General features: G+C 49.4%; 1 protein-coding gene across 2 annotated transcripts in view; it reads right to left on the minus strand.

Annotated features, from left to right (window-relative positions):
• The window catches only part of MOGAT2 (monoacylglycerol O-acyltransferase 2), a 77743-nt gene extending 50731 nt beyond the window's left edge, over positions 1-27012 (minus strand). Inside the window, exon 1 of one of the 2 annotated variants that reach the window (XM_088444003.1) lies at positions 26927-27012. In XM_088444003.1, the coding sequence (XP_088300129.1) occupies positions 26927-26978 (52 nt within the window). In that variant the 5' untranslated portion in view covers positions 26979-27012. Of the gene's footprint in view, positions 1-7496; positions 7591-26926 lie in introns of those variants that run through there. The other variant, XM_088444002.1, reaches the window with a different exon arrangement.
• Positions 27013-27672: the final 660 nt, after the last annotated feature.

The raw sequence follows: 27672 nt of genomic DNA on the forward strand, positions 1-27672 counted from the left end.
TTGAGGCTATATATGTAATGTGGTAGGGACTATACAGGTTATATATTGAGGCTATATATGTAATGTGGTAGGTATTAAGGCAATGCAGCTGCTGGTGGGGGCTATTAATGTGAGGACTTCATTTAATGTACAGTATCAGCAGATTGGGGACCCTGTTTATTACACTTTGGTGCTATTAGTATGTTATATGATGGTGCTATTTATATAGTTATGGGGCTAATGCAATGTGGAGTCTTTGGGGGAGATGCACCAAGCCTTGGAGAGAAATAAAGTGGATGTAGATAAAGTACCAACCAATCAGCTCCTAATTAATTTTTTCAAACCCAGCCTGTAAAGTGTCAGTTGGATGCTGTTTAGCTGGTACTGTATCTCTCTCCATAGCTTAGTACATAGACCCCTTTGTATTAAATGTGAGGGCTAGTGGCCAGTTGAGGCCAGGGTGCCTATTTATTGGTTTTGGAGAGGTCTAAAGTGTTCAGTTTTATTAATCAACAGTCTGGTGGGACAGTCAGAATTGTATTTTCCTGCCCGGCACGGTCAGGACTTTTCCCCTATTGCAGGGACAGAATGGGGGGAGTTCCGCATTATTCTGACCCTGCTGGCAGATCTTCCCCTGCTATGGTGTACAGTGTGGGGATGGGGTCTGAGTGCTGTAATGTTCTGCACAGCTCACACCGCTGCTCAGTGATGTGGGTGGACCTTGAAGTGTGTCGGTGGAAGTAGTGTACGAGAGACACCCCTCTCCCGCCAACACCTCAACTTGTTGGAACCTATGACACAGGGAGATACATGTACGAAGGAGAAAATGAGGAGGGGAAACATCACATCTACAGGGCAGCGGGGGGGATCTTTCAGGTCCCAGTATTAAGAGGGGGCAAAGGGCAAGCTTCTGGGGGTCGCTGAAGGGGGTATGGGCATGCCATCTTAGGGAGGGGGAGGTGGTGGGGGTCTACACAACCCTAGCAGCCCCGGCCCCCCGCTGGTCTTCCAGAATTGTCCCTGCAAATATATTCCTCTACCATTCTCTCCTTGTCACATATGAGAGGAGGACCTAAGCCAGGGGTGGGCAATAAGCGCCCCCCCGGCTGTTGTAGAACTACACATCCCAGCATGCCCTGCCAGTGTTTTACTATTTTTCCATGCTAAAACTGTTGCAGGGCATGCTGGGATGTGTAGTTCATCAGCAGCTGGAGGGCTGCTTATGGCCCATCCCTGACCTAAGTTCTACTCCTCTACTGCTCCTTACCTGTGGAACTCTCTCCCTCTCCCTGTCAGACTCTCCACCTCTCTTCATAACTTCAAACGGGCTCTCAAGAGTCACTTCTTCATTAAAACCATCCAGGTCTCATCCTAACCCACCGCTCCATGCTGCTGCTGTGTATTTGGGTACCATGACTGCTGCTGCTGCGTATTTGGGTACCGTGACTGCTGCTGCTGGCTGCGTATTTGGGTACTGTGACTGCTGCTGCTGTGTATTTGGGTACTGTGACTGCTGCTGTGTATTTGGGTACTGTGACTGCTGCTGCTGTGTATTTGGGTACTGTGACTGCTGCTGCTGTGTATTTGGGTACTGTGACTGCTGCTGTGTATTTGGGTACTGTGACTGCTGCTGCTGTGTATTTGGGTACTGTGACTGCTGCTGCTGTGTATTTGGGTACTGTGACTGCTGCTGTGTATTTGGGTACTGTGAATGCTGCTGCTGCGTATTTGGGTACCGTGACTGCTGCTGCTGTGTATTTGGGTACTGTGACTGCTGCTGCTGTGTATTTGGGTACTGTGACTGCTGCTGGCTGCGTATTTGAGTACTGTGACTGCTGCTGCTGTGTATTTGGGTACTGTGACTGCTGCTGCTGCGTATTTGGGTACTGTGACTTCTGCTGTGTATTTAGGTACTGTGGGCCTGATTCAGAGCCAGACGCTATTTGCGCTCGCTCGTTCAGAAAAAGGGGCCGGATATTTAAATTGAGCGCTCGCTCTTTGCGGTCTGTTGATGCCTCTATGTCTGAGCGAACGAAACATGAGCTCGCTATTTTGTAAAGATGCCTCCTGGCCGCTCGCATCCTACGTCATCTCCGCTATTTATTAGATTAATCGAGTACATCGAAAGGCGTATGAACTGCTCGCAGTGCTTGTGGTTGGATTTTCCTACCGCAATCATGCGAACAGTTCAGGCTAAGAGACAACCAAGTGACGTGGCCAATGACGCTGCTTTGTTAATTATGCACACCCTTAAAACACCCGTTTTGACCGTTTGGCGCGCCTGCATTCGGATCTCCACTCCCCGTTTTCAAGCACCTTCCCCTGTTACCACCCACAAACGCCTCATCCTGTCACTCAAATTAGCAGGCACTCGCTATTTAGCGAGTGCTTGATTTCCCACTGCACTGACTGGTTGGCGCATGCGCATTACGACCCATACGCATGCGCAGTTGTGTGAAGATCGCTCGGAGCAAACGAGCGGCCGCTTACGAGCGGCTCTGAATAAGGCCCAGTGACTGCTACTGTGTATTTGGGTACTGTGACTGCTGCTGTGTATTTGGGTACTGTGACTGCTGCTGGCTGCGTATTTGGGTACTGTGACTGCTGCTGCTGTGTATTTGGGTACTGTGACTGCTGCTGCTGCGTATTTGGGTACTGTGACTGCTGCTGTGTATTTGGGTACTGTGACTGCTGCTGCTACGCATTTGGGTACTGTGACTGCTGCTGCTGCATACTTGGGTACTGTGACTGCCGCTGCTGTGTATTTGGGTAGTGACTGCTGCTGCGTATTTGGGTACTGTGACTGCTGCTGCTGTGTATTTGGGTACTGTGACTGCTGCTGCTGCGTATTTGGGTACTGTGACTGCTGTATATTTGGGTACTGTGACTGCTTCTGCTGTGTATTGGGTACTGTGACTGCTGCTGCTGCGTATTTGGGTACTGTGACTGCTGCTGCTGCATATTTGGGTACTGTGACTGCTGCTGCTGCTGTGTATTTGAGTACTGTGACTGCTGTTGCTGTGTATTTGGGTACTGTGACTGCTGCTGCTGTGTGTTTGGGTACTGTGACTGCTGCTGTGTATTTGGGTACTGTGACTGCTGCTGCTGCGTATTTGGGTACTGTGGGCCTGATTCAGAGCCAGACGCTATTTGCACTCGCTCGTTCAGAAAAAGGAGCCGGATATTTAAATTGAGCGCTCGCTCTTTGCGGTCTGTTGACGCCTCTATGTCTGAGCGAACGAAACATGCGCTCGCTATTTTGTAAAGATGCCCCCTGGCCGCTCGCATCCTACGTCATCTCCGCTATTTATTAGATTAATCGAGTACATCAAAAGGCATCTGAACTGCTCGCAGTGCTTGTGGTTGGATTTTCCTACCGCAATCATGCGAACAGTTCAGGCTAAGAGACAACCAAGTGACGTGGCCGATGACGCTGCTTTGTTAATTATGCACACCCTTAAAACTCCCGTTTTGACTGTTTGGCGCGCCTGCGTTCGGATCACCACTCCCCGTTTTCAAGCACCTTCCCCTGTTACCACCCACAAACGCCTCATCCTGTCACTCAAATTAGCAGGCACTCGCTATTTTGCGAAAGCTCGATTTCTGACCGCAGTGACTGGTTGGCGCATGCGCATTACGACCCATACGCATGCGCAGTTGTGCGAACATCGCTCGGAGCGAACGAGCGGCCGCTTACGAGCGGCTCTGAATCAGGCCCAGTGACTGCTGCTGCTGTGTGTTTGGGTACTGTGACTGCTGCTGTGTATTTGGGTACTGTGACTGCTGCTGCTGTGTATTTGGGTACTGTGACTGCTGCTGTGTATTTGGGTACTGTGACTGCTGCTGCTGCGCATTTGGGTACTGTGACTGCTGCTGCATACTTGGGTACTGTGACTGCCGCTGCTGTGTATTTGGGTAGTGACTGCTGCTGCGCATTCGGGTACTGTGACTGCTGCTGCTGTGTATTTGGGTACTGTGACTGCTGCTGCTGTGTATTTGGGTACTGTGACTGCTGCTGCTGCGTATTTGGGTACTGTGACTGCTGCTGCTGTGTATTTGGGTACTGTGACTGCTGCTGCTGCGTATTTGGGTACTGTGACTGCTGCTGCTGCGTATTTGGGTACTGTGACTGCTGCTGCTGTGTATTTGGGTACTGTGACTGCTGCTGCTGTGTGTTTGGGTACTGTGAATGCTGCTGTATATTTGGGTACTGTGACTGCTGCGTATTTTGGTACTGTGACTGCTGCTGCTGCGCATTTGGGTACTGTGACTGCTGCTGCTGTGTATTTGGGTACTGTGACTGCTGCTGCTGTGTGTTTGGGTGCTGTGACTGCCGCTGGCTGCGTATTTGGGTACTGTGACTGCTGCTGTGTATTTGGGTACTGTGACTGCTGCTGCTGCATACTTGGGTACTGTGACTGCTGCTGCTGTGTATTTGGGTAGTGACTGCTGCTGCGTATTTGGGTACTGTGACTGCTGCTGCTGCATATTTGGGTACTGTGACTGCTGCTGGCTGTGTATTTGGGTACTGTGACTGCTGCTGTGTATTTGGGTACTGTGACTGCTGCTGGCCGCGTATTTGGGTACTGTGACTGCTGCTGCTGTGTATTTGGGTACTGTGACTGCTGCTGCTGCGTATTTGGGTACTGTGACTGCTGCTGTGTATTTGGGTACTGTGACTGCTGCTGGCTGCGTATTTGGGTACTGTGACTGCTGCTGCTGTGTATTTGGGTACTGTGACTGCTGCTGGCTGCGTTTTTGGGTACTGTGACTGCTGCTGTGTATTTGGGTACTGTGACTGCTGCTGCTGTGTGTTTGGGTACTGTGACTGCTGCTGTGTATTTCGGTACTGTGACTGCTGCTGCTGTGTATTTGGGTAGTGTGACTGCTGCTGCTGTGTGTTTGGGTACTGTGACTGCTGCTGCTGTGTATTTGGGTACTGTGACTGCTGCTGCTGCGTATTTGGGTACTGTGACTGCTGCTGTGTATTTGGGTATTGTGACTGCTGCTGGCTGTGTATTTGGGTACTGTGACTGCTGCTGGCTGCGTATTTGGGTACTGTGACTGCTGCTGCTGTGTATTTTTGTACTGTGACTGCTGCTGGCTGCGGATTTGGGTACTGTGACTGCTGCTGCTGCATATTTGGGTACTGTGACTTCTGCTGTGTATTTGGGTACTGTGACTGCTGCTGCTGCATATTTGGGTACTGTGACTGCTGCTGCTGTGTATTTGGGTACTGTGACTGCTGCTGCTGCTGTGTGTTTGGGTACTGTGACTGCTGCTGGCTGCGTATTTGGGTACTGTGACTGCTGCTGTGTATTTGGGTACTGTGACTGCTGCTGCTGCATACTTGGGTACTGTGACTGCTGCTGCTGTGTATTTGGGTAGTGACTGCTGCTGCGTATTTGGGTACTGTGACTGCTGCTGCTGCATATTTGGGTACTGTGACTGCTGCTGGCTGTGTATTTGGGTACTGTGACTGCTGCTGTGTATTTGGGTACTGTGACTGCTGCTGGCCGCGTATTTGGGTACTGTGACTGCTGCTGCTGTGTATTTGGGTACTGTGACTGCTGCTGCTGCGTATTTGGGTACTGTGACTGCTGCTGTGTATTTGGGTACTGTGACTGCTGCTGGCTGCGTATTTGGGTACTGTGACTGCTGCTGCTGTGTATTTGAGTTCTGTGACTGCTGCTGGCTGCGTTTTTGGGTACTGTGACTGCTGCTGCTGTGTATTTGGGTACTGTGACTGCTGCTGCTGTGTGTTTGGGTACTGTGACTGCTGCTGTGTATTTCGGTACTGTGACTGCTGCTGCTGTGTATTTGGGTAGTGTGACTGCTGCTGCTGTGTGTTTGGGTACTGTGACTGCTGCTGCTGTGTATTTGGGTACTGTGACTGCTGCTGCTGCGTATTTGGGTACTGTGACTGCTGCTGTGTATTTGGGTACTGTGACTGCTGCTGCTGTGTATTTTTGTACTGTGACTGCTGCTGGCTGCGGATTTGGGTACTGTGACTGCTGCTGCTGTGTATTTGGGTACTGTGACTGCTGCTGCTGTGTGTTTGGGTACTGTGACTGCTGCTGCTGTGTATTTGGGTACTGTGACTGCTGCTGCTGCGTATTTGGGTACTGTGACTGCTGCTGGCTGCGTATTTGGGTACTGCGACTGCTGCTGCTGTGTATTTGGGTACTGTGACTGCTTCTGCTGTGTATTTGGGTACTGTGACTGCTGCTGGCTGCGTATTTGGGTACTGTGACTGCTGCTGGCTGCGTATTTGGGTACTGTGACTGCTGCTGCTGTGTATTTGGGTACTGTGACTGCTGCTGCTGCGTATTTGGGTACTGTGACTGCTGCTGGCTGCGTATTTGGGTACTGTGACTGCTGCTGGCTGCGTATTTGGGTACTGTGACTGCTGCTGCTGCGTATTTGGGTACTGTGACTGCTGCTGCTGCGTATTTGGGTACTGTGACTGCTGCTGGCTGCGTATTTGGGGACTGAGGGCCTGATTCAGACCCGGTCGCAAGCGCTGAGCGCTCGCAACCGGGTCGATGTTTGTCCACTGGGCATGCGCACGACGGAGCCGGCTCCGTCGTGAGCATGCGTGAGACCCGGCTAGCGATGGGTGCTCAGTCGCTCCGGGTCTCGCACCAAAGGGGACGAGCTATCGATGGTGATTGACAGCTCACCCCGTTTGGTAGGCGAGCAGGGAGGGTGGCTGGCCAAACGGAGGCGTTCCCGAAGGAACGCCTTCCATTTGGGGGCGGCCCCACTGACATCACCAGTGTTGTCAGTGGAAGAGCAGCTTACGGCTCTATTAGAACCAGAAGCTCTCTGGGGCTTGCGGCCACGAGACCCTACCACAAGGGTCTCGTCGCAAGCCCGATGGTCGCGATGGTCTTGACCATAGCGACCATCAACCTGGCCACTCGCAATAGCTGTGGGTGGTCACCCATAGCTATGCGAGCGGCCAGGAGGCCGAACAAAAAAAAATAAAAACGCCCTGATTCAGTGCGAGCGCTCGTTCAGAGCGTCCGTCTCTGAATCAGACCCGGAGACTGCTGCTGCTGCTGCAATGTTTCTAAACCAAGTCCTGCAATGTTCTGTTCTGTAAGTCACATCTTCTTGTTTTGTTCATACTGTTTGTTTATGTTCTTTGTAAGGTGCCTCGGATGTTCTTTGTAAGGTGCCTCGGATGTTCTTTGTAAGGTGCCTCGGGTGCCTTGTGGCGCCATATAGGATAACTACTCATGCATAGATCATATATGATTCGTAAATGGGCTCTATCCTTTTATACTTTGCAGAGCTGCTTCTACATAAAACCACTTGCACAGACATGTTGCAGATCACAGCGTACTGTACTTGTTGTATTATGTTACCAAATATGAACCTCAGTACAACGCAAGGCAGAAGTTGAGGCCACCGCAGACCCAGGACTTCCCTGTATGCCGCCATGAATAGGTCCCACTTCCACACTGCTACCCTCCCCTCAAAGTGAAAAGAAAGTGAAAGGCCTTCCTTACCCAGAGCCAGGAACGAGTATACCCACTGAATGACTGCAACCGTCTGCAGCCTCCTTTTTAAGGGAATGGAGCGTGGAGCAAATTCGATGGCCATGTCCCAGGCACAGCTTACAGGGAGGAGATGTCAGTCTAGGTGCTGGAAGTTGGGGTCCAAAGTCCCCCTGGTATTAGACAGTGTGTTGCAACATCTGACTATTAGTGCTGGGCTGCCCTGTCCTGCGAGGTGCACAGTCCCGGCGGTGTGTACACAAGAGAATAATCACTGCTGAGTGTAACGTTATCAACCCCGAGATCCTATCAATTGTACTTTTGTACTAATTTATATTATACCTCCGGATGTGCACCTGAAGTATAAATTTATCACCGAAATGCAATTAACCCCTCCATGGCCAGAGCTTGCATAACGGTGACTTTTTTAATTTTGCAGTATTGACTCGTGAAGTCTCGCCAGGGGCCTGATTCAAAGATGGATGCAGCTGCGTTGGCTCTTGCGTTGGTGGCCGGAGTTGCGACTGCGAGTATATGCAAATGCTAGTGTCAGCCCTTCCCCCTGGTGTACAAGCGCACGTCTGACTGTGCAAGGACTGAGAAGCCCACTTTGTGCGCTGTAATACCACCCGTCATTCTTTAGACGCCATTATCGGCGCTCCTTCGCTCTCATCGACACTTGCACCAGGTGCAGTTTCACCGTTTCACTCTGGCCTTCAATGGATGTGGTTCTGCGTCTGTGAATGCCGCCATCTTCTCTAACACGCCTGCAACACTACGATTGTACGCCCGTGAGATAGACCATTTTTGCGCTCACTTCTGGCCGCCTCCCAGTCACCACCCAGGAGCACCATCACTTTTCCGGCCTATTTCTGATGTTGTCTGTCCCAATCGCAATAGTATCTTTGTGTGTAGACTTCACGCATGAGCCGTAGGGGTTTCTAGAAAGTTTGTGCATGAGCGGTTGCTAAGAGTCGGGAATATCGAGAGAGAGAGGGGTGTATTTACTAAAGCGCAGGTTTTTAGAAGTGGATATGTTGCCCATAGCAACCAATCAGATTCTACTTAACATTTATCTCACACCTTCTAGAAGACAATAGCTAGAAGCTGATTGGTTGCTATGGGCAACATCCCCACTTCTAAAAACCCGCCCTTTAGTAAATTTACCCCAGAGAGAGAGTGAGATATAGTGGTATAAGAAAATGAAATACAAAGTCTGCATATGGCCGCAGTTCATTATTGCTCCCGATTTTTCGGGTACCCCCCGCACCCCCAAAAGATTTGCATCAGTTAGCGGGGCCTAATGACGGCTATAGCCTCACCCCCCAAAGATGAGTACAGCAGGTCCTATCTGGCTGCTCCTGGAAAGGTGCCCTGCAAAGTCGGTAAGTATGCCGCAGTTTTAGCATACAGCGCCTGCGCAGAAGCTAATCTGTGCATCCTGTGTACCTCTGGGTGATTCAGACAGATTTTGGCCCTCATTCAGAGCCGTACGCTCTGAGCAGAGCGCACGCTCTGAATGAGGGCCGGGCTCCATTTTCATGGAGCGTCCTCCTGGACGCTCGTATAGCTGTGGGTCACCACCCACAGGCTATACGAGCGTGCATTTTGATGGCCGCGATGGTCGAGACCATCGAAATTGCGAGCCGGAGCCTGCGGTTGAGGTTTTCAACCGCAAGCTCTGGAGTGATTTTGGCTCTATCAGAGCCAAAATCACTCCCACTGACATCACTAGTGATGTCAGTGGGCCGGCTTCTGACGGGAGGCGTTCCCGTGGGAACGCCCCCGTCAGGGAGGCACGCCCCCGGCACGCCCACCAAAGGGGGCGTGCTGTCAATCAACATTGACAGCACGCCCCCTTTGATCGGACACAACGAGCGAAGGACTTTCCTTCGCTCGTCGCGTCTGGCGCATGCGCACGACGGAGCTCCCTCCGTCGTGCGCATGCTCAGTGCATAACATCGACCCACTTGCGAGCGGACAGCCGCTCGCGAGTGGGTCTGAATCAGGCCCTTTGTCCGGATCTCTCCTTGCGTGTAATGGGCATTCCTGGGCACAACTGGGTCCAGGCTATTCTGGGATGTGCCTGTGTCTGACGGATCTCATACACACAGCATGGGGCTAAGGCCAATATAACGATGATGGTTGCAGCTGTGGACAGAAAACCAGTGGTTGGTGCAGCTTCCGCTTAAAGCCCTGATGTGGATGTACGATACCCTTGGCTCTATTGGAGTCAACAGACATTGTAGTTTAGGAGGCTGCCACTAGGTGGAGCCTGCAACTCGCAATAGCCGTAGGTTAAGGTTAATGTTAAAGTTTAAGGTTAACAGTAAGGTTAAGGCCCCTGCACACAGTATGATTATTTTAAACGATATTGCCGTTTTCGACCGTTTGGAACAACAAATCGTTGAAAAACTGTACGTATGATAACGATGCCGATGCGGACTCTCGCTGGTCGTTGGTCGGGATCAGTGATCTTTTGAAAATGCAGAAAGATCGCGACCTGTCTTTAACGATTTGGCACACGTTGTTTTGTGTGTACGCATGGCGAAAGATTTCATGGACGCTGAACGATTCGTCTTCACTTTTCCTGGCCACCCCCCTCCACCATTTTGTGCCAGCCGACGGGGAGACAGAAGATGCATTGTAAGGTTATTTGCTGCCATAAGATATATCGTTAACGACCCACCTATCTCATTTGAGAACGTTTGTACAATCGTTCCATGTGTTTGCACAATATCGTTTGTCTGGGACTGTTCAGGAGTTCAAGGGAAATTGTTAACGAGATCGTATTGTTGGCTACACCGTTCCGTTTGTAGGGGCCTTTAGTCTTAGGCCTAGATTTACTAAAGCTCATACGTGCCTACTTTAATGCCCCCTCCTCCGGGAGGCGGCAGCCAGGACGGCAGAGAGGGGGGGTGGTGGTCCAGAAAGTGGGTGGTTCAGGGGTGTGATGTCACAATTGCATCATCGTGGCCCCGCCCCCCGCTATACAGTGCTGATAAAACAGGCATTGTATAGCTGGGGGCAGGGCTGCTTTCAGTTAATCACGTCATCGGACCCCTGGACCGCCCACTTGTGCTCTATATGTGGGTGGCCGTGGGGGGGTTGAGATCGGGTGGAAGGGGGCCACAGAGGTTTGCGAGTGGGTGGAGGGGGGCCGCGGGGGGGGAGGCACTGCTAGCAGTGACTTGCGGTGAGGTAAATGTCTGGGGAGGCACTGCTAGCAGTGACTTGCGGTGAGGTAAATGTCTGGGGAGGCACTGCTAGCAGTGACTTGCGGTGAGGTAAATGGCTGGGGAGGCACTGCTAGCAGTGACGTGTGGTGAGGTAAATGGCTGGGGAGGCATTGCTAGCAGTGACGTGCGGTGAGGTAAATGGCTGGGGAGGCACTGCTAGCAGTGACGTGCGGTGAGGTAGGCTGGGGAGGCACTGGCTAGTATCAGACACAGAGTTACACATACATATATGAATCTGAGGGTTACATGTGGGCATTATACAAAGGTGCAGCAGTATATAGTGCTGGACATTTGGTGTGTTTTGATCAGGGATGTGTGGAAAAGGTAGAAAGGAGAGGCAGTGCCTCACCTGCCACACACTTTTTACTCCAGAGTTTTGACTATAAAAATGATTAGATACAAAGAAGATATTTATAATATTTTCTTTACATTTTTCTTTGGAGTATACATAAGTATGGCAGGAAAGGCTCTGCTAACCTGCCTCACCTGACCGCACATCCCTGCCCGCTAGCCTCCATACAGGATAATGCAAGAACATTCAGGAGCTCCAGCAGCCCACCGGAGGACCTCGCCGAGGAGGAGGACTTCGCGGGACCTCGCGGAGGGGTAAATATTGGTAAATACAAGTGGATTTTTCATTTGTATCACAGTGATACTAAATGAAAACTTCTGCTGGTAATTGCCTTCGTTGATAAATGGGGGCCTTGGTTCCTGTGTATATCAGCTCCGGAACTGTCTCCCTCTCTATTGTGTCGTCTCTCAGTCGGCAAAGAACAGCTGAACAAGCCCCGTATCTGCTGAGCAAGCACCCGGCATATACTTCTGTACCTCTCTAACTCCTCGTCTTTCCACATCAGTCGTTCTGAGAGCAGCGCTCATTCATGTGTGAGAAAATTCATTATTAATTCACTAAGAGCACCGGCCAGAAGTATGCTGTCAGGTAGGTCAGGGGCATCATTTAAAAGGACAATGGAATATCCTGCTACCGTAGCCTTAAAGTTATATTAAACTGATTCATCCACTGTATAAAATAAAACAAGGTGACTAATAACAGACTAAAATTCCCACCGTGACCCCCTGTGATACCCGATTGTTAGACAGGAGGGAAAGGCTCATCTGAGGTCTCACATGCCCAGCACAGAATCCGATGGGAGTTGCTGGTCACATGGGTCTGGGGAATACTGTATGTAAATGACATTTGTTTTCATGCTGGGTGGAGGCATTGGAGGCAGTGTGGGGAGGCGCGCCAGCAGGGGCACCTGCAGAATACCAGGGTCAGGAGGAAGATGTATCAAACCTTCAAGAGAGAGATAAAGAGGATCAGTTGCCCCTAGCAATCAATCAGCTTCTACCTGTCTTTTATCTAGCACACGGGCAGCCGTATCAAAGCTTGGAGAGAGATAAAGTGTAGAGAGATAAAGTACCAACCAATCAACTCCTAACTGTCACTTTACAGGCTGTGTTTCAAAAATGACAGGAACTGATTGGTTGGTACTTTATCTCTCTCCACTTTGGGGTCTATGTACTGTACTAAGTCTTGGAGACAGATAAAGCAGAGAGAGATAAAGTACCAACCAATCAGGTCCTAACTGTCATTTTTCAATCTCAACCTGTAATATGACAGTTAGGAGCTGATTGTTTGGTACTTTATTTTCCATCCACTTTATCTTTCTACAAAGCTTAGTACATAGGGCCTGATTCAGAGCTGGACGCTCTGACCAGAGCGCTCGCTCTGAATCAGGGCCCTCCTCCATGAAAATGGAGCGTCCTCATGGACGCTCGTATAGCTGTGGGTGACCACCCACAGCTATAGCGAGCGTCCATGATGATGGTCGCGATGGTCAAGACCATCGCGACCATCGGGCTTGCGACGGAGACCCTGCTGTAGGGTCTCACTGCCGCAAGCCCTGGAGTGATTTTGGCTCTATCAGAGCCAAAATCACTCCCACTGACATCACTTGTGATGTCAGTGGGGCCGGCTTCAGACGGTAGGCATTCCCATGGGAACGCCTCCATTTGGCCGGCATGCCCACCAAAGGGGGCGTGCTGTCAATCAACATCGACAGCACGCCCCCTTTGGTGTGAAGACCCGGAGCGACAGCTTGGCTGTCGCAGTCCGGGTCTCGCGCATGTGCACGACGGAGCTCCCTCCGTCGTGCGCATGCGCAGTGGGGCAACATCGACCCGTTTGCGAGCGTCCTTTGCTCGCGAACGGGTCTGAATGACCCCCATAGACCCCTTTATCTCTCTCCAAGGTTTGATACATCTCCCCCCAGTCTTTGCAATGACAGTTAGAAGCTGATCGGTTGCTATGGGCAACTTTTCCACTTTATTTCTCTCCAAGACTGGATACATCTCCCCCAGGTCTTTTGTATTCTGAGCCTCACGCTGCTTGTAGCCTTAGAGAGGCAGCACATGGCCATTCACACAGCTTTGTCTGCGTGCAAGCAGGTAATACTGGAGGAGTGGTTCTAGTCAGAGACCTTGCCTTCAGGGAGAGAGGGGGATCTACGCGCTGGAGACCTTGCCTTCACGGAGAGAGGGTGGTCTACGTGCCGGAGACCATGCCTCCAGGGAGAGAGGGGGGGTCTACATGCTGGAGACCTTGCCTCCAGGGAGAGAGGGGGGTCTATGTGCTGGAGACCTTGCCGCCAGGGAGAGAGGGGGGTCTATGTGCTGGAGACCTTGCCTCCAGGGAGAGAGGGGGGGTCTACGCGCTGGAGACCTTGCCTCCAGGGAGAGAGGGGGGTCTACATGCTGGAGACCTTGCCTCCAGGGAGAGAGGGGGGGTCTACGTGCTGGAGACCTTGCCTCCAGGGAGAGAGGGGGTCTACGTGCCGGAGACCATGCCTTCAGGGAGAGAGGGGGTCTATGTGCTGGAGACCTTGCCTCCAGGGAGAGAGGGGGGCTACTTGCTGGAGACCTTGCCTCCAGGGAGAGAGGGGGGTTTACATGCTGGAAACCTTGCCTCCAGGGAGAGAGGGGGGATCTACGTGCTGGAGACCTTGCCTCCAGGGAGAGAGGGGGGTCTACGTGCTGGAGACCTTGCCTCTAGGGAGAGAGGGGGGTCTACGTGCTGGAGACCTTTCCTCTAGGGAGAGAGGAGGGGTCTACGTGCTGGAGACCTTGCCTCCAGGGAGAGAGGGGGGGGTCTATGTGCTGGAGACCTTGCCTCCAGTGAGAGAGGGGGGTCTACGTGCTGGAGACCTTGCCTACAGGGAGAGAGGGGGGTCTATGTGCTGGAGACCTTGCCTCCAGGGAGAGAGGGGGGTCTACGTGCTGGAGACCTTGCTTCCAGGAAGAGAGGGGGGTCTACGTGCTGGAGACCATGCCTTCAGGGAGGGGGGTCTACGTGCTGGTAACCTTGCCTCCAAGGAGAGAGGGGGGGTCTACGTGCTGGAGACCTTGCCTTCAGGGAGAGAGGGGGGTTTACGTGCTGTAGACCATGCCTCCAGGGAGAGAGGGGGGGTCTACGTGCTGGAGACCTTGCCTCCAGGGAGAGAGGGGGGTCTATGTGCTGGAGACCTTACCTACAGGGAGAGGGGGGTCTACGTGCTGGAGACCTTGCCTCCAGGGAGAGAGGGGGGTTTACATGCTGGAAACCTTGCCTCCAGGGAGAGAGGGGGGATCTACGTGCTGGAGACCTTGCCTCCAGGGAGAGAGGGGGGTCTACGTGCTGGAGACCTTGCCTCCGGGGAGAGAGGGGGGTCTACGTGCTGGAGACCTTGCCTCCAGGGAGAGAGGGGGGTCTACATGCTGGAGACCTTGCCTACAGGGAGAGAGGGGGGTCTACGTGCTGGAGACCTTGCCTCCAAGGAGAGAGTGGGGTCTACATGCTGGAGACCTTGCCTCCAGGGAGTGAGGGGGGTCTACGTGCTGGAGACCTTGCCTCCAGGGAGAGAGGGGGGTCTACGTGCTGGAGACCTTGCCTCTAGGGAGAGAGGGGGGTCTACGTGCTGGAGACCTTGCCTCTAGGGAGAGAGGGGGGTCTACGTGCTGGAGACCTTTCCTCTAGGGAGAGAGGAGGGGTCTACGTGCTGGAGACCTTGCCTCCAGGGAGAGAGGGGGGGGTCTATGTGCTGGAGACCTTGCCTCCAGTGAGAGAGGGGGGTCTACGTGCTGGAGACCTTGCCTACAGGGAGAGAGGGGGATCTATGTGCTGGAGACCTTGCCTCCAGGGAGAGAGGGGGGTCTACGTGCTGAAGACCTTGCCTCCAGGAAGAGAGGGGGGTCTACGTGCTGGAGACCATGCCTTCAGGGAGAGAGGGGGGTCTACGTGCTGGTAACCTTGCCTCCAAGGAGAGAGGGGGGTCTACGTGCTGGAGACCTTGCCTTCAGGGAGAGAGGGGGGTCTACGTGCTGTAGACCATGCCTCCAGGGAGAGAGGGGGGGTCTATGTGCTGGAGACCTTGCCTCCTGGGAGAGAGGGGGGTCTACGTGCTGGAGACCTTGCCTCCAGGGAGAGAGGGGGGTCTATGTGCTGGAGACCTTACCTACAGGGAGAGGGGGGTCTACGTGCTAGAGACCTTGCCTCCAGGGACAGAGGGGGTCTACGTGCTGGAGACCTTGCCTCCAGCGAGAGAGAGGGGGGTTTACGTGCTGGAGACCTTGCCTTCAGGGAGAGAGGGGGGGTCTACGTGCTGGAGACCTTGCCTCCAGGGAGAGAGGGGGGTCTACGTGCTGGAGACCTTGCCTCCAGGGAGAGAGGGGGGTCTACATGCTGGAGACCTTGCCTCCAGGGAGAGAGGGGGGTCTATGTGCTGGAGACCCTGCCTACAGGGAGAGAGGGGGGGTCTACGTGCTAGAGACCTTGCCTCCAGGGAGAGAGGGGGTCTACGTGCTGGAGACCTTGCCTCCAGAGAGAGAGGGGGTTTACGTGCTGGAGACCTTGCCTTCAGGGAGAGAGGGGAGTCTATGTGCTGGAGACCATGCCTCCAGGGAGAGAGGGGGGTCTACGTGCTGGAGACTTTGCCTCCGGGGAGAGAGGGGGGTCTATGTGCTGGAGACCTTGCCACCAGGGAGAGAGGGGGGTCTACGTGCTGGAGACTTTGCCTCCGGGGAGAGAGGGGGGTCTATGTTCTGGAGACCTTGCCTCCAGGGAGAGAGGGGGGTCTATGTGCTGGAGACCATGCCTCCAGGGAGAGAGGGGGTTATACGTGCTGGAGACTTTGCCTCCGGGGAGAGAGGGGGGTCTATGTGCTGGAGACCTTGCCACCAGGGAGAGAGGGGGGTCTACGTGCTGGAGACTTTGCCTCCGGGGAGAGAGGGGGGTCTATGTTCTGGAGACCTTGCCTCCAGGGAGAGAGGGGGGTCTATGTGCTGGAGACCATGCCTCCAGGGAGAGAGGGGGTTCTATGTGCTGGAGACTTTGCCTCCGGGGAGAGAGGGGGGTCTATGTGCTGGAGACCTTGCCACCAGGGAGAGAGGGGGGTCTACGTGCTGGAGACTTTGCCTCCGGGGAGAGAGGGGGGTCTATGTTCTGGAAACCTTGCCTCCAGGGAGAGAGGGGGGTCTATGTGCTGGAGACCTTGCCTCCAGGGAGAGGGGGGTCTACGTGCTGGAGACCTTGCCTCCAGGGAGAGAGGGGGGTCTACGTGCTGGAGACCTTGCCTCCAGGGAGAGAGGGGGGTCTACGTGCCGGAGACCTTGCCTCCAGGGAGAGAGGGGGTCTACGTGCCGGAGACCATGCCTTCAGGGAGAGAGGGGGTCTTCGTGCTGGAGACCTTGCCTCCAGGGAGAGAGGGGGGTCTATGTGCTGGAAACCTTGCCTCCGGGGAGAGAGGGGGGTCTACGTGCTGGAGACCTTGCCTCCGGGGAGAGAGTGGGGTCTACGTGCTGGAGACCTTGCCTCCAGGGAGAGAGTGGGGTCTACCTGCTGGAGACCATGCCTTTGCGGTGGTGGTGATGAAGTTCAGCCACTGTTTCGCTGCTTCCACGTTAAAATCACCTGTCACCTAAAGGAAGGCAGCATTTGAATAATTGCAAAATGACAGAGATACACTTGTCAGTGGCCGCATCACTTGCCATTGTCCAGTTGGTGGCGCAAATACACGCTGACAATGATGGTCACCGGCACTAGCTAGCCAATTCCGATTGGCTGAATGCGAACTCACCTCTGAAGCCGGTAGGTGCTGTCTTCATTTTTGAAGGCATATTGCACATAGTGAGGTCACTGCATGTGTGCCTACGATGTGTATGATGCCTGGGGCAGATGCAGGGGAGGGGGTCTTACCAGTCCACTACCATTGTCCGCTATATAATAGCGCAGCCGCACATCATGCAGGTGGCAGAGAGGAGACTTAGCGGCTGTAGCCCTCCTGGACACACTGCGGCCCAGCATCTTTCCTTTAATGATGTCGTTAGATGTGAGCGAATATAAGATAGATACCCAAACGCGGCAGCCGCCGTTTCTGGACACTGGCATAATCCGGCGAGATAGATGTTAGATTTCAACCGGCAATTAAAATTAAGGAAAAACCAGGTTGGTCCTGCCTTAAAACCAATTGGCGCTTTAAATCTAGTGGCTATCGCGCTGGTGCCCGCAAATCGTGGCCTAATACATCTGAGCCATAAGATGAGGTAAGAAACGTTTCCATGGAACCTTTCCTCATTCCGCAGTTAGGGCTCTGATCCGATGCTGAATCCTAAGCATCTATTCCGGTCAGCGATGGCAGCAGCCTGCTTACTACCTTATCTTACTGCGATAATTCCACGTGGTAGCCCACGCCACCCGCTGTTTTTCCATCCGCAGCCATCATTATTAGTATTGAGACTTAGGACCTGATTCACCAAGGATCACTATTCTGCTTATACGCACGCAGCGCAGGTGCTAATATCAGCGCTGCTATTTAAATGATTGCATTCACATTGCGATCGCATCCTGACGTAAGGACGCTCACTTCCCCTTACTCACATCCGTATACTAGGGGAACATAGCGAAGCCACCGGTAACATCGAGTGACATCGGACCCATACGTGCACTTGCACAAGCCCTAACCTTACTGAGAAATCGCTCACATACATGCACGCTATGAGGCCTCAGGCTGCTTATGGCCGCGCAGTGGATAATTTTTGCACGCCCCTGCAATGGCGTTGAAATGCACTGGCACGCCTGCGTCCGCCCGACCACCCCCCGTCACCACCCACACACGGCACTTCCTGTCAATCACTCTGCTCTGGGTCTGCGTATCCTCTGCAAACGCAGTTCCCATCGCAATCGCTAGCTCGTGCACCTGCACTGCCATGCACAGTACATAACGATCGACCCATTGCGTGCCTATAAGCAACTGCGTTCCTTGCTGAATCAGGCCCTTAGACCAATCCCATGCTAATGTCTGCACACCACAAGCAAGCACAGAAGTTGGCTTCCACACAGGGCGCTGTTACAGTAATAAGGACACGTAATACTGGTGGAGGCCAAGGTTGTCTGCACTTACCAGCTGCTGTCTGGCCGAGACTGCAGACGTGTCACAGGCTGACATGTCAGGTGCAGCACCTGTCCCCTTCCCTCTCTGTATGGTGGATGCTCCCTCCGACCGGGACCAGCCACCAATGTGTTGATGTCCCTTTACCACCCTTACCAAGGCTCCACCCCCTCCTATCTGAGGCCCTGCCTCTTCCTACTCCTCCAACGCTGACTGTCTGTGTAGAGATGGCCATCGGTAGATTAACTAATGATGGTACAATTGGTGCTTGACATCGATGGTATAAAACCATCGGCTGTGAACCATCAATAGTTTCATCGTGGAAGCATCCGTTTTTATACTGGCCGGGCAGCGGTCCAATCAGTGAGTGTGGGCGGGGCTTTGCGGGTCGGGATGGGGGGCGGTGCACCGTTGGATCTCCATCAACAATGGCAAAAATCATCGGTGGTTAGCCATTGATGTTTGTTAACCATCGATGGTTGATGGCCATCCCTATGTCTGTGGTCCTGAATCAGTAAACAACGCACTTGGCCAATGTTTTTGTACTGCGCATGCGTATGCATCGCGCAGCACGTGCGCAAACTAGCCAGTGAGGTTGGGTAAGCGTACGCAGACTATACGCAGTGTGCGCGCAGACCCCTTCCGATATTGATTGACAGGAAGTGCCATTTGTGGGTGGTGACAGGGGGTGGTCGGGAGAACGCAGGCGTGCCTGTGCGTTTGGGCGCCATTTTAGGGGCGTCCATAATTAAGTCAGTGCTGTGCCGCACGCAGTGATGAGACTCTGTGCACACAGGAAGTTGCCAAGATCCTGCGCGTGGTCTGGTCAACCACTACTATGCAAATGTGGTCGATGGTTCTCGATATTTACGCTATCTTGCGTACTCATCAGGCTTTGAGTAAAGGGAGATGGACATCTGCATCTTGTGCTGCTGTCTCCATCCGTATGCATTGATTAGCCTATTCTCACAGTGGACGGGTGCGTGCGCTCTCTCCTTTCCGTCGCTTGCTGAATCAGGTAAGTATCTGTGGTTGTTATTTTTAGTGTGATCTGTGGGTTGGGTCAGAGGCGGATCTAGACTATTCTTTTAGGGGGGTGGTTTACTGTTTAGCACAGGCTCCTCCCCTTTCCAGTCCCGACTCCTCCCCCCTCACCTTACCGGCCAATGAGGTGGGTGTGATAGTGGTACAGTGCGCAATATATCTGGGCCCTAGTTTGAAACCATGAGAAAGCTATAATGAGGCAAGATCACAGCCTTCACCATTTCCAAGAAACCTTTATATATTACAAACAGGACATATAATAAAACTTTGTCAAACCATACACACACAGATAGCCACACATATACACAGCCACATATATACACACAGCCACATATATACACAGCCACATATATACACATCCACATATATACACACAGTCACAGATAGCCACATATATACACACAGCCACATATATACACAGATAGCCACACATATACACAGCCACATATATACACACAGCCACATATATACACACAGTTACAGATAGCCACATATATACACACAGCCACATATATACACAGATAGCCACACATATACACAGCCACATATATACACACAGCCACATATATACACACAGTTACAGATAGCCACATATATACACACATCCACATATATACACACAGCCACATATATACACACAGTTACAGATAGCCGCATATATACACACAGCCACATATATACACAGATAGCCACATATATACACAGCCACATATATACACAGATAGCCACACATATACACAGCCACATATATACACACAGCCACATATATACACACAGCCACAGATAGCCACATATATACACACAGCCACATATAGGACCTCATTCAGAGGCGGTCGGAGGATGCAAGCGGTCGCTCAGAAACTGGGCGGCCACTTGCATCCTGACCGCCCGCCTCTGTTGCGGTCGTTAGGCTGTGGGTTAACACCCACAGCTCTAACGACCGCTCGGGTGATGGTCGCGATGGTCAGAGACCATCGCGACCATCAGGGCTTACGACGAGACCCTATGGTAGGGTCTCCCTTGTCGTAAGCCCCGGAGAGCTTCTGGCTCTGTCAGAGCCGGAAGCTCTCCACTGACATCACTAGTGATGTCAGCGGGGCCTCCCCCAAATGGTAGGCGTTCCCATAGGAACGCCTCCGTTTGGGCTGCCACCCCCCCGGCCCGCCTTTGAAACGGGGCGAGCTGTCAATCAACATCAACAGCTCGCCCCCTTTGGATCGAGACCCGCTACGACCAGCGCTGTCGGTCGTAGCGGGTCTCACGCATGCGCACGAGGGAGCAGGCTCACTCGTGCGCATGCGTACTGGCAAAACATCCAGGCGGTCGTAGACCGTACGGCCGCCTCTGAATAGAGCCCATATACACAGCCACATATATACACACAGCCACAGATAGCCACATATATACACACAGCCACATATATACACACAGCCACAGATAGCCACATATATACACACAGCCACAGATAGCCACATATATACACACAGCCACATATATACACAGCCACATATATACATACAGCCACATATATACACACAGCCACAGATAGCCACATATATACACACAGCCACAGATAGCCACATATATACACACAGCCACATATATACACAGCCACATATATACACATAGCCACATATATACACACAGCCACATATATACACAGCCACATATATACACACAGCCACAGATAGCCACATATATACACACAGCCACATATATACACAGCCACATATATACACACAGCCACAGATAGCCACATATATACACACAGCCACATATATACACACAGCCACAGATAGCCACATATATACACACAGCCACAGATAGCCACATATATACACACAGCCACATATATACACATCCACATATATACACACAGTCACATATATACACAGATGGCCACACATATACACAGCCACATATATACACAGATAGCCACACATATACACAGCCACATATATACACAGCCACATATATACACACATCCACATATATACACATAGTCACAGATAGCCACATATATACACACAGCCACATATATACACTGCCACATATATACACACAGCCACAGATATCCACATATATACACACAGCCACAGATAGCCACATATATACACACAGCCACATATATACACAACGCCACAGATAGCAACATATATACACACAGCCACATATATACACAGCCACATATATACACACAGCCACAGATAGCCACATATATACACACAGCCACATATATACACAGCCACATATATACACAGCCACATATATACACACAGCCACAGATAGCCACATATATACACACAGCCACAGATAGCCACATATATACACACAAAATAAGAAATCGTGGTAAGTTACACTGTAAATGCGCAACAGCAGCCTAAAATAATAACCCAAGTTGAATGGAAATCACCAAATCCATAGATACAAATACAAAAAGAGGTAAACATAGGGGATACCAATAGGTGCTAAAAATTAAAAAATACTTAAATATGCATGATGAACTGGAACAATCCTTATATTGCTTGAAGTTCTTTGCATACAATTCTTCCTCAAGGGACACCACCGTAAGATAACTCCAGTATATATGCAAGGAGAAATAAATCGGGGGTCATTGAGGGGTGTTTTTTCAAAAAAACATAGATTTATTCTTTATAGAAAAACCAATTGTGTGTGCTTCAAATAGTGCGTACCCAACTCACATAGGATATATATGAGTATCTCCCAAAAAGGTATCTTTAAGTGTTCACAACCATAATGTGTGTGATGAAAAGGAAAGTGCCGCGTACCATTCACTCACATTAAGAGAGTTGGTGGAAAACACATAGAGGTTTCTTTTATAGTAACTCGGTGCGTACCGAACTCACAATTCTCATGTAGTTTATACTGCACATCAAGGTATCTTTCTTTTTCCCATTTGTTCTCAAAAATTCTCCAGATCAAATAGTGCTTTTCCAAAAATACCAAGTACCAGCGAAAAAGATTTATTCATACAAATATTTCAAACAGTACAATAAAAATTCCAATAATGACAATAAAAAACATGAAATGACCAAAATAAAAAGTAAAAATAGTAAAAAATAGATATAAACTTGACCAGAGGTAGTCTAAATAGCTGACTGGAAAAGATGGTAAATCCCAGCAGACAGAAGATGAAAAAATGACATACCTCTGGATTCCAAAAAACCATACACCTTCTCAATCTGTCAATGCGTTTCAGCTGTCCTTGGGAGCCTTTGTCAAGACATAAGAAAAGGTGCATGATTCTAAAATATTTATACAAATGGTAACCAATCAGTTTTCATGAGGGGAGGAGTTCCCGCTCAATATCAGGCAATTGATAGGCCCAAAAAAAACTTCAATCATCGGTGGAATGGGTGACTAAAAAGCTGATCTGGAGAGTAACTCCACATCCGGCTCTATGTTAATGGACGGGAATCACACACTCACATAATACGCGAGTATAGTATCCCCCGTTTTTAGATCTTCCGTTGACATAACTTATATATCCCTTCTACTTCCGGTAATATGGTGTGGTGGAACGCATTGACGTCATCATCGTGCGCATCCACCACACCAGCGCGTTATGTCTCCTATCAGCATAGCTCGCACATCGAGCCTACTTCCGGTCACGTGATGTGGTGGAACGCAATGACATGATCATCATGCGCATCCACCCTACCGCTTGTTGGATCAATTTCTCCAGCGGAAATGACATGTATATGTCATCCGTCGGTGATCGATGCGGTAACCATGGTACCTGATGTAAATATTCACCATATTAGAATAAGACAATAAAACATCAGTTATATCAGATCTTCAGCCATAAAAAAATATATAACCATAAATTATGCACACTTAAAAGGAACAAAAATTATTTTAAATAATAATAAACAATAATAATAAAATCTGTATATAACTATCGATTATGTACATTTAGAAAAGACAGGGAATTATTAGAAATAATTTTCCACACTTGATTCTTCCTTGCATAGTATAGGAAAAGGTGTTGAAATCTCCTTCCATTTTCTTTGGGTCTATAAATGAATTGTCCATTCCTTATGGTGACTTCTTCTCACATAGTCCATATATAATAAAATGTCCAAAATCCAATGATCATAGAATAATCTAGGGCTAAAAAAACAAGTATTAAGGACCGGCCTAGATCAAAGAAACCATTTCAACTCGAAGTCCTTATTAAGCCCCCTTGGAACGGGGGCTTTGTTACACAATATACCAGCCAACACAAAGATGTTGAGAAAATTTTAAAGAAGCACTGGGGCCTTCTAAAACGAGATCCGGTAATAGGATCATTGGTACCAGATAAACCACTTTATATTTATAGGAAGGCACCCAGTTTGAAATCGAAATTAGTTAGTAGCATGTTGGTCGGCAAGAACAAAAATCTTTCCACCATTGTATCAAAAGGTTTCTTCAGATGTGGAAGTTGCCAAGCGTGTAAACTAATTAAAAGTGAAGGGAAAAGCAAAATTGAAAATATAGAGATAAATGGAGTGAATGTCCCAATCAAAGATTTTATCACCTGTAACAGTAATAATGTTGTTTATGCTGTAAAATGTACTTGCAATAAGGTCTATATAGGACGAACAACAAGACCTTTAAAAGTACGTATTGGGGAACACCTCCGAAATATTAAAAAAGGTCTTGACACCCATTCTTTGGCATCACACTTTAAGGAAGTACACAATTGTTCATATACTGAAATAGTGGGCTTCTATGGGCTTAAAACCATCAAACCTAATAGGAGATGTACTGATATTACCTCTTTGTTAGCTAGAACAGAAATGAATTTTATATATACATACAAGACTCTAACTCCAAGGGGGCTTAATAAGGACTTTGAGTTGAAATGGTTTCTTTGATCTAGGCCGGTCCTTAATACTTGTTTTTTTAGCCCTAGATTTTCTATGATCATTGGATTTTGGACATTTTATTATATATGGACTATGTGAGAAGAAGTCACCATAAGGAATGGACAATTCATTTATAGACCCAAAGAAAATGGAAGGAGATTTCAACACCTTTTCCTATACTATGCAAGGAAGAATCAAGTGTGGAAAATTATTTCTAATAATTCCCTGTCTTTTCTAAATGTACATAATCGATAGTTATATACAGATTTTATTATTATTGTTTATTATTATTTTAAATAATTTTTGTTCCTTTTAAGTGTGCATAATTTATGGTTATATATTTTCATATGGCTGAGATCTGATATAACTGATGTTTTATTGTCTTATTCTAATATGGTGAATATTTACATCAGGTACCATGGTTACCGCATCGATCACCGACGGATGACATATACATGTCATTTCCGTTGGTGAAATTGATCCAACAAGCGGTAGGGTGGATGCGCATGATGATGATGTCATTGCGTTCCACCACATCACGTGACCGGAAGTAGGCTCGATGTGCGAGCTATGCTGATAGGAGACATAACGCGCTGGTGTGGTGGATGCGCACGATGATGACGTCAATGCGTTCCACCACACCATATTACCGGAAGTAGAAGGGATATATAAGTTATGTCAACGGAAGATCTAAAAACGGGGGATACTATACTCGCGTATTATGTGAGTGTGTGATTCCCGTCCATTAACATAGAGCCGGATGTGGAGTTACTCTCCAGATCAGCTTTTTAGTCACCCATTCCACCGATGATTGAAGTTTTTTTTGGGCCTATCAATTGCCTGATATTGAGCGGGAACTCCTCCCCTCATGAAAACCGATTGGTTACCATTTGTATAAATATATTAGAATCATGCACCTTTTCTTATGTCTTGACAAAGGCTCCCAAGGAGAGCTGAAACGCGTTGACAGATTGAGAAGGTGTATGGTTTTTTGGAATCCAGAGGTATGTCATTTTTTCATCTTCTGTCTGCTGGGATTTACCATCTTTTCCAGTCAGCTATTTAGACTACCTCTGGTCAAGTTTATATCTATTTTTTACTATTTTTACTTTTTATTTTGGTCATTTCATGTTTTTAATTGTCATTATTGGAATTTTTATTGTACTGTTTGAAATATTTGTATGAATAAATCTTTTTCGCTGGTACTTGGTATTTTTGGAAAAGCACTATTTGATCTGGAGAATTTTTGAGAACAAATGGGAAAAAGAAAGATACCTTGATGTGCAGTATAAACTACATGAGAATTGTGAGTTCGGTACGCACCGAGTTACTATAAAAGAAACCTCTATGTGTTTTCCACCAACTCTCTTAATGTGAGTGAATGGTACGCGGCACTTTCCTTTTCATCACACACATTATGGTTGTGAACACTTAAAGATACCTTTTTGGGAGATACTCATATATATCCTATGTGAGTTGGGTACGCACTATTTGAAGCACACACAATTGGTTTTACTATAAAGAATAAATCTATGTTTTTTTGAAAAAACACCCCTCAATGACCCCCGATTTATTTCTCCTTGCATATATACTGGAGTTATCTTACGGTGGTGTCCCTTGAGGAAGAATTGTATGCAAAGAACTTCAAGCAATATAAGGATTGTTCCAGTTCATCATGCATATTTAAGTATTTTTTAATTTTTAGCACCTATTGGTATCCCCTATGTTTACCTCTTTTTGTACATATATACACACAGCCACATATATACACAGCCACATATATACACACAGCCACATATATACACACAGCCACAGATAGCCACATATATACACACAGCCACAGATAGCCACATATATACACACAGCCACATATATACACAGCCACATATATACACAGCCACATATATACACAGCCACATATATACACACAGCCACATATATACACAGCCACATATATACACACAGCCACATATATACACACAGCCACATATATACACAGCCACAGATAGCCACAAATATACACACAGCCACATATATACACACAGCCACATATATACACAGCCACATATATACACACAGCCACAGATAGCCACAAATATACACACAGCCACAGATAGCCATATATATGGGATCGGTTACACACAGCCACATATGCACACAGATAGCCACATATATACACACAGCCACATACAGTATATACACAGCCACATATGCACACAGATAGCCACATATATACACACAGCCACATATATATGGGTTCGGTTACACACAGCCACATACAGTATATACACAGCCACATATGCACACAGATAGCCACATATATACACACAGCCACAGATAACCACATATATACACACAGCCACATATGCACACATATATACACACAGCCACAGATAACCACATATATACACACAGCCACATATGCACACATATATACACACAGCCACAGATAACCACATATATACACACAGCCACTGATAACCACATATATACACACAGCCACAGATAACCACATATATACACACAGCCACTGATAACCACATATGACACTGTTTTCTTGTTCTGCTCAACTGTCTATGTACTATGTCTATGTACTATGTTTGTGCACTATGTTTATGTACTATGTAAGGCGCTGCGGAACCCTTGTGGCGCCATATAAATAAAGGATAATAATAATAATAATAATAATACACACAGCCACAGATAGTCACACATATACACACAGCCACATATGCACACAGACAGCCACTTTACTACTTCCACAGCCTGCACTCTGCCTGTCTCCACCCCAGCACTCTCCCCAATCAGTCCCCTCTTTCAGTCTCACTAGTAGCTCGATCCCCACAGTTCCTGGACCTCACCTATAACAGAGAGGAAGGTGTATTCGGCATGCAGAACTCGGGAGCCGGGCATGCTACCCTGCCGGGAGCTGGTCCTCGGGAAAATGGCCGCCACTCCTTAACTCCTGCACACAGACAGGGGACACCTGCTACTATACCAAGTCACACTCTAGTGTTCGGATCTCGCCCTAATGCCTGCAGCAGCGTGACATGACCAGCATAGTTGCCACGGTGAAGTGGTGGCAGCTTAACAAATTATTGCAATGTTTTTGAACCAACATTCCCTGTATTCAAAGGAGTTGCAGTTTTAAAAGCAAGTGAGTGCCGACCTTGTATGATATTTTTTATGTAGATGGTGTGGTCACATACCAAGGGCACCCCAGATGGTTGAGTGCCGTGGATTAAGCCTGTTATATATATATATATATATATACATACACAGTGTTCTCCCCAGGCTGTTTTCTGCGGGCACATCGACCGGCAGAAACAGCCTGCCGCCCGGCACGTTTCCCGCCGACCCCCGCTGTCCCCCGCTATGGAACGCTGGCCTCTGAATAAGCCTCCGATCGCTTCAGAGGCCAGCATTCCCAGTGATGCACAGCGCAGGTGACGTCATGACGTCACCCGCGACCTGAGGAGCCTGCCCCGCACACCTGCTGGATCTAGTTAGATCCAGTCAGCGCGATGCAGCGGCGAGCGGGAGAGCGGGCGAGCGGCCAGCAAGTAAAGGTAAGTGCTGGGGCCGGGGCCAGGACCAGTCTGGGGGC

This window comes from Taudactylus pleione, unplaced genomic scaffold (genome assembly GCF_031769625.1).
Source record: "Taudactylus pleione unplaced genomic scaffold, aTauple2 ptg000344l, whole genome shotgun sequence".
NCBI lineage: Eukaryota > Metazoa > Chordata > Amphibia > Anura > Myobatrachidae > Taudactylus > Taudactylus pleione.